Raw genomic sequence first — 16711 nt, forward strand, 5'->3', positions numbered from 1 at the left:
AATTGTTTTGTTGTAGCAGCCTGTCCTGTGCATCGTAGATATAAAGCAGCATATCACACCTCTGATCTTTACCCAGTGGATGACAACTGCCCCCTACACACAGATTTGACAGCTAGAAATGTCTCCAGACATGAGGAGGAGAGGGGATTAAAATCACCCCATTTGAGAAAGAAACACTCCTCTAGAATCTCAGCTTATTTTACCGTGAAGAACATGAGTCCAGAAAAGGAGCAAAGGAACTTGCCAAGTCAGAAAGCAAGAGGCAGAACTATTACTCACACTCCAAGCTCCTAAGTCCCTGGCCATTGTTTTTTTTATACATGGTATGTTATATTATGAGAGTCAGCAATCGCAAGAGCTTAAGAGAAAACATTCCAAGCCAAGAGAACAGTCACAAATAGGAAAGTGAATTATAATGTGTGAAACAGAAAGGAGACAAGTATGGTGGGACAGAACAAGGAAAATAGTATAGATGCAAATTGCAAATAGCTTTTTTAGTAAGGCAAAGAAAATAAAATAATGGGAACTCATAGTGCTGAATTCTAGTCACATTAATGCATCTAAGCAGTTCTGTGGATCTCAGAAAAACAACTTACCCTTCTCTACTCATCAAGATCAAACATTTTCAGATAGCATTCAAAACAAAGCAATACCTAATTATTCAATAGTCTAGCTCTCACTTCATTCTAAAAAATAAACTGTTTTGACTCAAAACTATAGATTCTCAAGTGGAAGTTCAATATACATATATATGGTATATATACACACACCACACACACACATACAGTAAAGCCTATCAAATTTACAAAACATATAGCAGGACAGCTGTTTTAATATCAATAATTTAATGTGATAAGATAAAGGTTAATTTACTTATAAAGTTATTCTCAAAAATTTTACGAGCTGAATGACAATGTATCTATCCTAAAGAAAAGCACGGAATTAAATCTTGATTTTATAAATAGCTGAATGAAGTGGTATTTTCCCATTCTTTCTAGTAGATATTAATCCAGAAGTTATTAATATAATATCAGGACCATACATAATATGGGAAAAAGTTAACTTGATGACGTCAGATATACATGAGAACAAATTCGTAATGAGTGGATTAGACAAATGTGTTAATCTCATAATTTCATTAACCTTAATCAATTGGTCCTGTCTTTTATAAATTTCAGATAGATATAATGTTAATCACTGAGCTCCAAATAACTATTTCGAGCAAAACTTCAATTCTGAAGTAACACTGCTACCACAATCAACCACAAAGGAAGTTTACCTGCAGTAGGATCTTTGGCCAATGAGTTATCCAAGGCACTTGTTACTGCCTGGAAAAGATTCATTTTCTGAGTCTGCCCTGTGAAAATAAATTTTTTTAAAAAGTAACATCTCATACATTATAAAATACACAAAAATAACCCATTTCTTAACAGTTGATGACAATTTGATTAAAATCAAGGTAGAAAGAGAGGTACAAAATATATTATGTGAATTTACTGGATTATTAAAGATGATGATGGCTCTGTGGAAGATACAAAAGCAACACAGACTTTAAGACGCTTGTTGATGAGGAAAAATGTACATGTAGCAAACAATTAAAAAACAAGTATAAAAAAAAGAAGAAAGAATATAATCTAGTGACCAAATGTATGTAAACAATAAATAAAAGCTATGGAAAGTCAGAAAAGGGAACCAGAGTGGTCTGGGAAGATGCCCTGGACGGCTGTTAGGAACATAAGCCATAAAGAATGCACGTGACCAGTGGCGTGTGTTAAATATGCCAATGAACGCAAATGGTCATGGACCATAAAACAATGAAGAAGGCTACAGATAAACTTCAGTATCCAGAACTGTTGGTGTTTGGAGAATACTAGAATCCCACACCTAAACACATTAGATTTGATCTTTCCTATTATCTTACTGCTCAAGTTATAATCCCTGCAAGCCAACCTCTATCTCCCTAAATGGGTTATTGGTGGGTTAAATGGAACAATACATGTAAAGCACTTAGAACAATGCCTGACACAGAGAGTGCTGAATAAATATTCACTATTTATTGTTAGATTCTGGACTTTGTCCATGTCCTCCTTCTGGACCTGGGCATTATTCTGTAGAGTATAACTTCATTTGAAAAAGTTCCAAATGTTGAAACGCAGAAACATCATGATTTTCAAACTATGATTTAAGCTGCCCAGTGTTCACAGTCATCGTAGAACTTTAGGTCACTTCCTCTCCAAAAGCACTACTGAGAGCAGAGAAAGGTTTCTGCCTGAATCTCTCCGATCCACAAGCTCAGTCTTCATTTTAGTGCCTGATCTGTGCACTGGTGCTCATTTTAAACTACAGCCATGCTAATATCAAATCCCTTAAACACCCACTGTTTACCCTGACCGTGGCCTATCTGATCTCTGTGCTCCCCAGTAGCCTAGTGTGCCCCAAAGGCCAAGGTCTAACTCCCAGGGCAGGTCACAACAGCTACTGTTATTGCCTTCAACCCTCTGGCTATGAGACAGTGGTAACTCATTTTTTCCTGGAGACCCATCTTCTTGGCAAGACTCCATGCCAGGCTCTGACCTGTGACATTTTGAATCTTCCATTATCTACTGACACCCGGCCTACCAATTCTGTCTGCTCTGGCCTCAGATACCTCCCTGACCTCTTCAACACTGCTGAATGCCCAGGCTTCAGGTCTTGGCAATATCCAGGCAGATCTACCCTGCTGCCCTTAGTGCCCAGAATAAAGGCCTATTTCTACTTTTATTTCTAGTGGGTATAACATGAGTTTATTCAAGAAAATACTGTTATATCACCAATGTCAAAGAAACACAATCACACCACATGTCCATGATCACATCATAACTTATTTTTCTTCAGGCTAAGGCTATATCATTTAATAGATACTTTCCTTAAATCCTTCTTCAGTCTATAAAAACTCTTTAAAGTGTTCATTGGTGCCCCGCATTAGATGATAATAGTTTAGGGTAAACCTTTTTCCCAACCACCATTATATTTCCACCCTTTCTCCTATTTCATATATTTCCTAACATAACATTTTTGTTTGTCTATTAGGATTTTCATAGCTAAGAACCTAGGGAGAAGGAAAATGCCTAAACATCTAAGCTGGTATTTACTTCAAGTCTGCTGACCATTAGAATTAATATTGAATGTCTCAAAATATCCTATCTCACTGCTACTCAGCAAATTTTCAGTAGACTTCAGTAATAAAAATCATACAAAATAAATCTGAAAAGTATTTCCTGATAATCACAAAGAATTTACTCCTCTTAAAAACAATTTACAAGTAAGGGTATTTAAAGGTTATATTTCCATCTGAGCACATAAACTTTCACTCCTGAATACCTTTTTTCAAACAGATTTAAAATTTTAGGGTTCTGGATTAACTGTTACTCTACTAGATGCTTTAAAATTTTTAAATTACAATTTTTAATAAAGTAACATCTACTTTTGATTCTTTTTAAAGTTGCAGTATGATTTTTGGATGGGTCAAGAATAAATACAAGTTATTCACAGGTAAGATCATTTTAAATATTTAATTTCCTTAAAATTACTTTTTCTCCAGTAGGTTATACCAAAGACCATTGATAAAACATGCCTGTGTTCCCTCATGACAGACAGGCACACCTGTAGCACATCTAACCAAAGCCATACCACTGGTAAGACCTGAAAAACTAAAAATGATGGCCTACGAACACCGCTCAAAAATTATTAAACACAGCTGCCAAATCACACAAATAGTAGTGTTAATTAATACACAGCTGCCAGATTTCAAGACCAGACTGACAACACTTCTTTCCAAGATAAAAAGTTATAAGAAAACAAACATAAAAATGTATGCACAGCAGCACAATTTCCTGAATCAAGGACGCAGGCTAATGAGTACCTTTTGATAAAATAGGGCTTTATGGGTGGAATTGAGCCACTCACTCTAACTCATCCTAAGTAGAGAATCATGAATAACCAGGTCATCATCATAGCTGCAAAGATAAAGTGGCATGTCAGTGGACTGGAAGGGACACAATAAAAGATAAGCTCCAAGAGGCAAAATTCTTCTCTGCCTTAGATCAGCACTGTATGTTCTGTGCTTACAACAATGTCCAACATGTAGGAGGTGCTCAATAATATTTGTTGAATAAATGACTGAACAAATACATGTAGCTATTTCAATTAAGATTAAAAGAATACACAAAGCAAATAGAAAACTCAACAAGAAAAAGGAATGGCTTAGGAAAAAAAAATCTGCCAATATCACAATTCAAAGACAGACTGCAGATGAAGCAGGGGTAGGAGAGAGGGGATAATGAAATAACAGTCTGATGGAGTATTCGGTTATTTTTAATAACTATTTAGTAGGCAGTAGCATTGAAGGGAGAAAAAAGCCTTCCAGAGCACTTGAGACAAAGGGGCAAATTGGTCCCAAGGAGTAGTCTCCAGAAATAAATAGGGTCAAGAGCAAGGCATGTCAACAGTAAATGTATTTGTAGTTAGACTTCAAACAAATAATGCACAGATATGATATGGAAAATTAGGGTCTACATTGAGAAAATGAAGTTTCTGCCATTACTTTGAGCACTGGTCCTCCTCTGAGGACTTGCCTAGAACTTGCCCTTGACCTGTGTATCATAGCACTTCATCATATTCCTCAGAAACTTTAGCCTTTAGCACAGTGCCTAAGACATACATGACAAACAGTACATACCTGTCGAAGCATGATGATAATTTCAGTGGCTTAATCTGGCACTAACTACATTAATGAAATGGGAAGATGCCTAAGGAACTATATATTTTTCCTTAAAACCTCTTCCACCCTTCCAGATCCTGTTCTCCAGGAATCCCTTTCTATGTGCCATATATATACATCTAGCCCACTCTAACCCCTTTTAAAGGTGTCCCAACCTCTACCCCATAAAGTAAGTTTCAGGGAGAGTCCAAATATCAGAGACAGAATATTTTATATTAAAATGTAAATAAAGGATCTATAAACAAAAATGCCTGTTTAAGATGCCAGTTATACTGCATAGCCACAAAAAGGAAGAAAATGAACACTGCTGGGGAAGAAAGTAAACAGTACTGATGGCAAAAATGGGATGAGGAAAACTATGAATCAAGTTTTTGGGTGATAAATAGAGCAGAAACTTGAAGGTGGGCAAATTACAATGAAAGAGAACAGCAGTCTCTACTCAAACGAAATGCAAAAGAAACAGTGCATTTGGGGAAAGCCAGGTTTGAGTTAGGGTTAAGAGAGAGCCAAGTGTTATGTGAAGAAACTGAAACATATACTAAAAATGCAAAAGGCAGCATAGCAGAGTCCTTAAGAGCACAGTCTCTTCAAGCCAGACTGAGCCAGACTAAAAAAATGAAGCCTGGATCCACCTCTTACAAATGGTGTGACCTGGGGAAGTCTGAATGACACGAAGTAGAAGTTTAACCTCTTCGTGTCTCAATTACTTAACTAATAAAACATGGATCATAATAGGATCTCTACCATAGCACTGTTATATGAGGATTAAATGAATTGATATAGCGACTCAGAACACTGGCACATGGTGAACACTGATAAAAGTGTCTATCATTATTATAATTCTGTGGGGTATCATGGAAAAATGTGGGTGAGCAATAATAAAGTGAGTCAGAACAAGGAAATACAGAGTAGGAAAAGAGGAAGGACACACAGTTGGGACAATTCTGAATAAGATGAGGGAAAGAGATATGAAGAGAATCACCTAGTCTCAATGGTTCCCAACTTTCACATAGTTGTTTTGGTACCAGATTAGCTCTCAGACTAGCTTGCCTCATAGTGCTATATTCTGCCAACACTTCCAATGCTATAGACTGAAAGTTTGCATACCAACCCCCCCTCAATTCATATGTTGAAACCTAATCCTTAATGCAATTGGGTAAGGAGAGGGGGCCTTTGGGAGGTGAATAGGTCATGGGGTAGAGCCCTCATGAATGGGATTAGTGCTCTTACAAAAGAGACCTCAGAGAGCTCTCTTGCCACTTCCGCCACGTGAGGACATAATGAAAAGAGCCATCTGACAACCAGAAAGGGGGCTCTGATCAGAACCAATCTGCCAGTGCCTTGTTAGACTGCCCATCCTCCAGAACTGTGATAAATTTCTATTGCTCATAAGCCACCCAGTCTATAGTATTTTCATTATAGCAGCCTAAACAGACTAAGACATCAAATCGACGAACCTAAAATCTAAGCCATCCTCTCTCCAAAAACGTGCTTTTCCTCCAGCATCCCTCATTCGTATGAGGGTCACCACCACTCTACCCATCCTTTTAGCTCCCCAGACTGAAAATGTCAAGTCACCTTTAACACCCCTTCTCCCTCACCCCCAAAGTGCCAAATCCGGTCAATTCCTCCAAATCATACAACCATTCTTCCCACTGGCACTCTCCAAGTTCAAAACAATTATATCCTCTAATGTGGATAATTACAGTATCCTCTGACTGATCTCTCCACCTCCTTACTTTCCCTTCACTGATCCATTCTATAAACTTTCCTAATCATATAACACGAGCAGATCTTAAGTCACTTTCTTGCCTAAAAACATTGAATGGCTCTCCACAGCCCAAAGAACAAAATCTAAACTTAAATGTAATTCGCCTGGCACACCATAGGGTACATTGGAGATATTCAATCTTTTCTCTCCCCCAACATTTATTCTGGCTTTTGAGGCCTCCATCTACCTTTTCAAACTTATTTCCTACCTCTCCTCCTTTTCCTCCAAACAAACTCATTACTTTCAGTTCCCCGTATAAACCCCCTGCTTTCTAAACTCTCTACTCCTGTTGTTCCTTTCCCTACAAACTCTAATACCGAAAAGAAGCCCCTCACCTCCAGGGGCGGGGGGGGCGGGGGGGGCATGGAATCTTCAGTCTACTCTTAATCTTTAGAGCTACCTACCTCCCCCTACTCAACCACAATGGCTTTCTCAGTCATCACAGCCCAATCTCACACCATCTCAGGGCCTCCTTCCTTGCTCGTCCTTGTTTCTTCCTGGAAAACACTGCTCCACCCTGGTCTTTACACAGGTAATTCCTCTGTCATTCCTCACAGTGGGGCTTAAATGTCACCTCCTCGGAGTGGACCCTCAGTCGATTTAAGTAGTCCTTTTCATGTGTCAAAATAAAAGAATGAAAATACTTTGTAGCACCTATGAAAGGCAGGAAGTTAATATCTTCATTAATATCTTTAATATACAAAACATTAGTACAAAAGTACAGCTGACCCTTGAACAGCATGGGTCCATTTATGCATGGATTTTTTTTTTTTCAATACAGCCAACCCATCATATCCTCTAGTTTTGCCCTTGGATCCAACTAACCACAGTTAGAAAACAGTATTTTTGCATTCCCACCCCTGGTTTCTCAACTGCCAATTCCAGCGGTGGAGGGAAAATGCTGTTAAATAATGGGTATGTGCGCACATACAATTCTGATACTAATTTCAATGTGTGTGTGTGTGTTTAACATACCACAAACCAATTCTGTGATACCAGTTGGTTGTCCTATAATTCAACTCAATTCTGAGACTACCTGGAGGTAGCATCAGATTCCACAGCTTAGGAGCTCAGTCCCAAAAGACTGCCCTCACTCCCGAATCCGGACAAGAACCCAAATCCAGGTTGTCACCTGTGCTTCTGATTAACCAACTAAAAATCAGTTTCCCACAACCTCCTCCTTGGGTTCAACTAATTTATTAAAGCAGCTCACAGAACTCAGAGAAACATTTTACTTACTACATCGCTAGTTTATTATAAAAAGATATAACTCAGGAACATCCAGATAGAAGAGGTATAAGGCAAGGTATATGAGAAAGGGTGAGAGCTTCTGTGCTCCCTGAGTACACCTTTACCCCAAAACCTCCACCTGTTCACCAACCTGGAAGCTCTCTGAACTCCATCCTTTTGGGTTTTTATGGAGGCTTCCATTACATAGGCATGATTATTAAATCATGGGCCACTGGCAATTCATTTAATCTCCAGTCCTGCTCTCCTCAGAGGCCAAGGGAGTGAGACTGTAAATTCCAAACCTCTAATGATAGGGTTGGTTCCTCTGGTGACCATCCCCCATCCTTAAGTGACTTAGAGATTTCCCAAAAAGTCAACATTAACATAACAAAAGATACCTTTCTTGCTCTCCTCATAGGAAATTTCAAGGGTTTAGGAGCTCTGTGCCACGATTGGAACAAAAAACAAATATGTATTTTTTTTATTATAAATCACAATGTCACAGTACACCTCACACTCTTATACATGCAGATGAGAGTATAAAATGGTAATTTGAACTATTCATTAAAAATTCATTAAAATGCTCATATCTTTGAGTCAGAAATATCATCCCTAGGACTTTATCCTACAGAAATAATCTTAGATACATAAAAGACACATGCAATGTTTCTATCTGCATTATTTATAACACTGCAAAACTGTAACAACTAAAGCATAATGCTAACGATTTAAAGTTTCCATGTATTTCTGAGTGCTCTCTAGCAGTAGTAAGAGACTACTGTTAAGTATATGGTACACATTATCCTTATTTAGTTCTCATAACAACCTACTGAAGAAAGTATTATTATTAACTCTTTACTTATAAAGAAATTGAGGCTTGCAGAGGGTAAGTGTTGAGTCCAAAGTTAAAGAAGTAGGACCAAGACTGAACCTAAGATAATCTGATTGTAGGGCCAAAATTTTAACCACTCAATTATAGTGTTTCTACTCCACAGAACATGTCTTCCAAAGAAGATTATAAAAACTATATATCAGTATGGGAAAATGCCTGTGATGAAATAATGCAGATTATATTTGTATTAAAACTACAATTATAGGAAAATTTAACTCCACTAATTTTATTAGTATAATAATTTAATTCTGCTAAACTGGAAGGAAATACCTGGAAGGATACATCCCAAAATGTTAGGAATATTTACAATAATGGGTGGTGTGCTTACTTTATTTTTTTATTTTTTTCTATTATCCAAATTCTGTTTTTTATTTTTATAATAAGAATAAACATTAAAATGTGATTATTTTACTCAAATTTTAGCAATTTCACAATTATGTAAGGCAGTTAAGAAGTCCTGTGCTCTATTTCTCATGTATTGGGCTAAAGTTTCTTTGCTCTGAAGAAAGAATTCGAGGTTTAACCTGTTGGTGAGAAAACACTGCTATTCACCTTGATGGTATCTACTAACTGTTCGATAGTACCTACTACTTACAAAACTGGGACACCTCTTAGCAAATTATTTCTACATGCATTCTAGCACCTAGTTTAGAATGGAAACTCTGGAATCTGAAGCTACCACTAACTTTCCTGTGTAACCTTGGACAAACTATCTCAAGACCTCAGTTAACCTAACTTAAAAATGGGGATAAAAACATTACCAATCTCTTTAAGCTTGTCCTAAGCAACAAAGGAGATGATGAATGTAAATTTCTCAGCACAGTGCCTACTAATGGTAAGCACTCAATAAATGTTCATTCTTATTATTCACAAGACTCACTTCAGCTCTAGCATGTAAGAAGTTATTAGAAAAGAAAAAGGTAACCGTTTTCGTATTCTGAAGTTCTGATGACAGACTGGATCTTTTGGAGATTACATCAAACTTTTAGAAGAAATTGTGAAAGTCATGCAACTGTCATACTGAGGTGCTACACGACCTTCCTACCCTTTGGAAGCACTAGAGGACTTCCTCCTCCCTTCACCTACATCATTAGCCCCCCCTTGGCTAAGTGGCAACCTAGCCCCAGCGCAAGCTCAGTATCAGGATAAGATGAGAAACCTGGACTCTTTTCCATCTCTAGCAAAAACCTATTCTGTGACTTTGGGAAAAATCAATTCAGTAAGTTTACTTCCTCTGTTTCCTCTTACCTGCCAAAGGGGCAGGGAAACTCTCTTTTAAAAAAATCGCTGCCTGGTAAGCTGGGACAACATCTAAGGCCAGCCAGGGCAGGAAAGTGTGCCCTAGGCACCACTCCTCCACCCTCAAGCCCTTGCAGACTGCAAATGTGTTCTCTCACCCATCTGGGGGTGCCGAAGGGCTGCCTCTCAAGGGTTGAACAGTCACGAAAATAGTGCGGAGAGGAAACCACAGTCAGACCCTAAAGTAGGACGCGGATCCAGAAAGCAGGGCTGGGATTATGGTGGGATGCAAGGAGATCTGCCCCGGCCCCCACCCCGGACAGACCGGGTGTCATTCACTGAGAGTGCCCGCCCTCCTGGGGGGTCTGGCTGCAGAGAGAGAGGAAAGGACAGCCCCTAGCTCACCGTACTCCCGGGGCTCTGGGTCGGGCTGGAAAGTGAAGTGAGCCACCTGCCGCCTCTGGGCCGCATCACCGCCGGCAGAGGCGGGCTGCAGAAGGCCCCGCAGCAGCCCCGCACCACGCAGCCGACGCCAACGTCCCTCGGCCCTGGCCGCACGGAGTCTCAACAGCCGGCCCGCAGTCGCCCCTACCGCAGCCATCCCCACTCGCCACCAGGGTCTGGAAGCTGCGCCGCCGCACACTGCCGGCAGGGAGGGCGAAGCACCAAGGCAGCTTTCACATTGGTTGGGTTGAAGGGGCGGTCCCTTGAAACGGAACTATCCGAGCTCAGAATTCGGGGGTGGGAAAGCCGTTGAGAAAAGCAAGAGGCGTTTCCCCGCAGTGCGCATGCGGAAGGGGGTCTGGGGCGCAGGGCAGGTGAGCTCCAATGAAATCAAGCTTGGAGATGCAGCTTTCCCAAAGTTCTCTGAGCCAGCTGGGGACCAGGACGGTTCTGTATTGTTCTACACTATCCCTGGATTTGTCCTTTTCCAATGTCATTTACATTGCCAGTTCCTAAGCAAAATAAGTCAGAAAAAGTTGAGAACCATATGATTTCACTCATGTGTGGGATATAAAACTGAAAGCAACAAACAAGATAAACAGAGGCTCATGGACATGGATAGTGGATTAGTGGTTACCAGAGAGAAGGGAAGTTGTGGGGAGGTAAGTAAAAGGAAAGGGAGTCAATTATATGGTGACAGAAGGAAATTTAGCTTTGGATGGTGAACACGCAATGCAATATACATATGATGTATTATTGAGTTGTACTCTTGAAACCTATATGATTTTATTAACCAATGTCACCCCAATAATTTTAACAAAAAATAAATGAACTCTTTTTTTAATGGGCAAAGGTTTTAAATAGACATTTTTCCAAAGAAAATATATAAATGGCCAATAAACACATGAAAAGATGTTAAACAATATTGCTCATTAGAGAAATGCACAATGAGTTGCCACTTCACATCCACTATGAAGGCTAGAATAAAATACCTATAACAAGCGTTTGTTAAGATAGAGCAATTAGAACCCTTGTACATTGCTGATGGGAATATAAAATGATGCAGTTACTATGGAAAATAGTTTATCATTCCTCAAAACATTAAGCAGATTTATCACATAACCCAGAAATTCCAGTGTTAAGTACACACCCAAGAGAAATGAATACATACGTACACACAAAAACTTGTACACAAGTGTTCATAGCTTCATTGTTCATAGTAGCCAAAAGTGGAAACAATCCAACTGTCCGTCAACTGATATAAAAAACAAAACAGTATATCTATACAATGGAATGTCATTTGGCAATAAAAATAAATGGGGGGCTGTTACGTAAATGAACCTTGAAAACGTTATGCTAAGTGAAAGAAGTCAGTCACAAAAGACCACATATTGTGCAAGTCCATTTATATGAAATATCCAGAATAGGCAAATCAATGGAAACAGAAAGTAGATTAGTGGTTGACAGGGGCTAGATATAGGGGTAGTGAGGAGTGCCTGATAACTTGGCATGGAGTTTTCTTTGGGGGGGGCAGTGATGAAAATATTCTAAGATTAAATAATGGTGATGGTTGCACAACTTTGTGAATATACTAAAAAAAAAAAACTCTGTACACTAAAAGGATGATTCTAATGCCATAACTTGGTTTAATTATATCTCAGCAAAGATGTTGAAACTTGGTTTAATTATATCTCAGCAAAGATGTTCAAAAATCAAGTTACAGAAAAATAAGGAAATTACATTGGTATACCTAAATATGTAGATTAGAAGATTTATCCTCCTATAGCGTGTGTTTGACATATATGTTAGTTCACAGACTATTTAAAATTGCTTTCAGTTCAGGACTGGGGGTATGTAGATGAAAGAACTCCATGAGTTTCCTTGCTTTATGATTATCACATGGAATGATCATGTTGGGATGATTCTTAAAAGAAAGTCCAAAATATAGTCCAAGACCATGTATTTGTTTCCTAAGGCTGCTGTAACAACATACCACAAAATGAGGACAGAAATGCATTGTTCGATAGTTCTGGAGGCTGAGTCCGGGACGAAGTGTTGGCATAGTCATGTCCCTCTGAAACCTATAGGGGAATCCTTTCTTGCCTCTTCCTAGCTTCTGGTGATTTGCTGTCAATCTTTGATATTCTTTGGCAGATGCCTCAATCCAATCTGTCCCTTTGTCATTACATGATGTCCTCGCTCTTCTTCCTTTATCTCTGTTATCTTTACATGGCTATCTTCTTATAAATACACCAGTCTTATTGGATGAGGTACCCATCCTACTCTTGTATGATTTCATCTTAACTAACTAGTTACATCTGTAACAACTCTATTTCCCAATAAGGTCACATTCTAAGGTACTAGGTGTTAGATACTGGGGGTTAGGTACTAGTGTTGTGGTCTGTATAGAATAGACCAAACCAAGTATGCTCTCAAAGGCTGTTTATTAGCCGGCAGCTGTCCTGTATGAAGGGGCAGCCCCGAAATGCCAAGATACAAGGTTTTTAAGCCCTAAATCCCATTCTTCATTCTATCTGAAACACAAAGGTCTGTTCTTCTCTTATTCACTAACTGTCAACCCACTGGTCAGGTGTGCAAGCAGGGAGTACAGAAGCAGAAAGCTTGTTGTTAGAATGTTATGTTCCTATGGGTGATCGCCTATGTTCCCATGGGCAATAGCCAGTATTCCCATGGGCGATGGCCAAACAGTAATTCTCAGCTTATATACAATTGATTATTTTTCATGCCACGAAAGCAAGCAGGGTTACACAGGCTAAAATTGGCAGTTAGCGTATGAGCTCGTTGTTACAAGTTTCATGATTAACAGAATGCAGTTAGGGGTTCCAGAAATTAGGCCTAAGGTATAGACTTCCTTTGTCCAGTTTCAGGTTTTAATTATCCTTTAACCCTTTCACATTTCAGCGGGCTGTCACACTAGGAGTTAAGTACTGTGGGTTAGGGTTAACATATTTGGAGAGGAGGGGTATGGACACAATTCACCCCATAACAACCAGAAACTGGCAGAACGGAAGCTGAATGGATGGATGCTTTTGATGAACTTTCTGGAGATTCTTGCATTGTTAAAGAGTTTATAAATTGTTCAATAGATTTCTTTCAATATGACGTTCTATGATTATAGGAAGAGTTAAATAGATAAGATATTTAGTCTATATAAGATTTTTAAAGTGATATATTAATTCTTCTTAAATGTTTGATGGGCTCCCTTGTAGAAAAAGGATTACATTTGCTGTTTGGTTCCAGAGGGAAGCAAAAGAAACAGAAGACGCAAATTCCAACTCACTATAAAGAACTTACTAAGTAGATTGTTGTGGGAAATAATGAATTTATCATTAGAGATAGTCAAGCACAGGATAGATGAATACTATTGGAGGAGGCTCTTGAGAGGATTTATGCTTCATTTAGGAGTTGTTTAGGGTCTTTCTAATTTTAAGAATCTGATTCTACTATTCACTAGTGTGTACTGAGAGCCTTGCATGCACCAGGCAGTATGTTTTAATGAACATTATTTTAAGCAAATCCATGGATCTAAGTCATCTGTACCATCCAGCATGTGAGTTATCCTTCTTTCCACCTTTCCCAAGCATCCAGGGAACTTCTTTCTGGCTTCCTATCTCCTGCAGGGACGTAAGATGCACTGTGATCAGTCTTTCAGGAACCTGAACCATCTTACGTGGACATAAACCCAGAAAGGACATCCTTCAAAATGACATTATCTGGCATTTGTATTCAGCATGGTGGAATGATTTAGATACAAATGATGGCTCAGAATATTGCTCCAAATATTGATATTTGCCTGTATGTACAAAGTTTGGGAGAGAGCCACTTATCTGTAAACTAAAATACATGTCAGCCTAGCAGTGGTAATATTTTCATAATCTCCCGGATAATTGGTGAGTATTGATGGGTTTCTAAAAGCCTAATTAAAGTTATGGCTTACTTACAATAATCACGAGTATTGAGGCCAAAAGAAATTTTTGAGACCCATATCTAAACTTATCTCCATTTTTTTTCTGTTATGACCTTTATCCATTTGACTCATTTCAAAACCTTGAATAACTAGCAGGATATTAGGAGGATATTATTAGGAGGATATTAGGAGAGAGCAAGAGCAAATAAGCAATGATCCCCACCAATGACCCTTGACATTTTGTTTTCTGCACCATGTAAAGCAACCCTTCAACATAAGTAAAATATAAGTCCACTTATGTCACGTCATGTGCACACACACGTGCGCGCGCACACACACACACACACACACACACACACAGAAACATTATGCACATATTGAACCTGCACAAATTAATATGAGACATTAAGGAGAGCAGGTGATTCTTCCCTCTCTTCCTGTCAAAAAATATAAGCCCTAGATAAGTGGTACTCAACTTTATCTTCACCTTAGAATAACCTGAGGAGCTTTCAAAATGTTGTGGTAAACATGAGTGGTAAACATATGGTAAACATGTGGCCCATGTGGTAAACATGAGTGATACAAGTATTTCCATTCCTTCTGCTTCTCAGAACCCAGGCAGATTGCACTTCCCCAGCCACCTCGAAGTAGGCATGGCAAAGTGACTTGCTTTGCCAACAAATTTGAGTACAAGTATAGAGAACTACTCCTGGGTGGAAGAATTTAAGAGCTAGTGGCCAATTCATCATGTATTCTTCCTCTGCCTCATCAGCTAGCAACATTCCAGACACTAGAGTAGCCATTAGCCTGTTCTTGGAGTGACACTACCTGGGGCATCATCCATTTCCCATCTACCCTTATTTGACATAGAGCATGAATGAGAAACAATTTAAAAATGTAAAGTTGTGCATTTTTTTATAGAACATAACTTCTAACCATAAGCCAACTACATTAAATGGTGTTCAGCTATTCTAATCTGTTCTAACTATTCAGAGAAATTCTCAGTTGTGTGCTAACTAAAAAACAGTATATTTATTCATAACATAATACATAAATATGGCCACATGTTATTATTGTGGATTTAAATGATTTTCAACCATAATTTTGGCTACTCACAATTTTTACCTTAGACATATTAGATTTTGGAATCTAAACGCCCACAAATAATGCAACTCTCTCTATTGAGGCAATATGAAAATTCTTTACATATTTCAATATTTCAAAACAACTTGATGAACAAGTTCTTTCTATCCTCATTTCATGAATAAGAAAACAGGATTAGAGAGATGACTAACCTCAGTTTAAACATATTAAATCATTCCAATTAATTTTTCAAACATCAAAACCTATTCCCTTATGCTGCTTCTCAAATGTATTTTGTAGAATAATCCCTAAAAAATTTGTCATAATTTTATATGCCCTCGACCCCACTGAGAAATTCTTATTCATTAGTCCTGGAGTGGAGCATCTACATTTTAATAAGCTTCCCCTATCCACTGTCTTCAATAAAATGGTCCACATATCATATAGACAAACCCTATAAATGCCATACAGCCTTTCCATACACTATGTTCTCTGTCTAGAGAACAGCTACACCTCACCCTACTCACATTTTTATCAGTTAGGGTTATTTGGTTACAAGCTGCTAAAATCACCTCTGGCTAATTTAAACAGAACTATAATTACTTAGAAGATATGGGACGGCCCCCCAAAATTAAAAAAACAAAGCTCAGAAACAACAGAAACCACGTCAGCACCAGAGATCCAGATATTAAAACCCGTAGGATGACCTGACTCTGATGATTTTATCTGTTTTTAAGTGATTCTGCTTAAGATTCACTTCCTGGGGGAGATAATCTGGTTCATTGCTATCCCTTGACTAACAAACAGAAGGGTATCTTATTGACCACAGCTATACACGAAGTAAAAGAGAAGATTACCTAACCATAAATAAAGGAGCTATTCCCAACCAAAGGGGAAATTGGTGCTCGGAACCAAAAAGCCCTTCCTCTGGATTCTTCAACATAGACTGAAACATTGTCTCTAGAAGACTATTTTAATATGCTTCTGGATTTCTGCAGGATAATGGTGGCTTCAGAAATCTGAATCCCTCACAACTTCTCTGAGAAAAGAAACAGAGTAAACAGGAAAGCAAATTAAAACCACGCAACTTATATCTACTGAATAGTTAGAACACACAGACTCAAAATTTATGCATAAGTGAAGAATGACAAAAACTGGTTTGGCATTAGGTTCACAAAGATGGAAGAAGTTTAGAAAAAGCTTGGTTAAAAAAAAAAAGAAAGCTTTGTTTAGAGCAAGAAGATCATCTGAATAGTCCTATACCTACTAAAGAAATTAAATACATTCTTTAAAATGTTCCCATAGAGAAAACTCCAAGCTCAGATGGCTTCAGTGGTGAACTTTACCAAATATTTAAGAAATAAA

General features: G+C 38.5%; 1 protein-coding gene across 6 annotated transcripts in view; it reads right to left on the reverse strand.

The window, feature by feature from the left end:
- BCKDHB (branched chain keto acid dehydrogenase E1 subunit beta) overlaps window positions 1–10546 on the reverse strand; it is a 182409-nt gene extending 171863 nt beyond the window's left edge. For 3 of the 6 annotated variants that reach the window (XR_002781498.1, XM_023533447.1, XM_023533446.1), the window contains exon 1: window positions 10297–10546. Coding sequence is in view for 5 of the 6 variants with exons in the window: in XM_023533447.1 (XP_023389215.1) it covers window positions 10297–10492 (196 nt within the window). In the remaining variant the exon portion in view is untranslated. The remainder of the gene's footprint in view (window positions 1–10296) is intronic. The other 3 variants (XM_023533449.1, XM_023533448.1, XM_023533445.1) reach the window with 2 other exon arrangements.
- Between the last annotated feature and the right edge of the window lie 6165 nt (window positions 10547–16711).

This window comes from Pteropus vampyrus, unplaced genomic scaffold (assembly GCF_000151845.1).
Source record: "Pteropus vampyrus isolate Shadow unplaced genomic scaffold, Pvam_2.0 Scaffold102, whole genome shotgun sequence".
Lineage (NCBI taxonomy): Eukaryota > Metazoa > Chordata > Mammalia > Chiroptera > Pteropodidae > Pteropus > Pteropus vampyrus.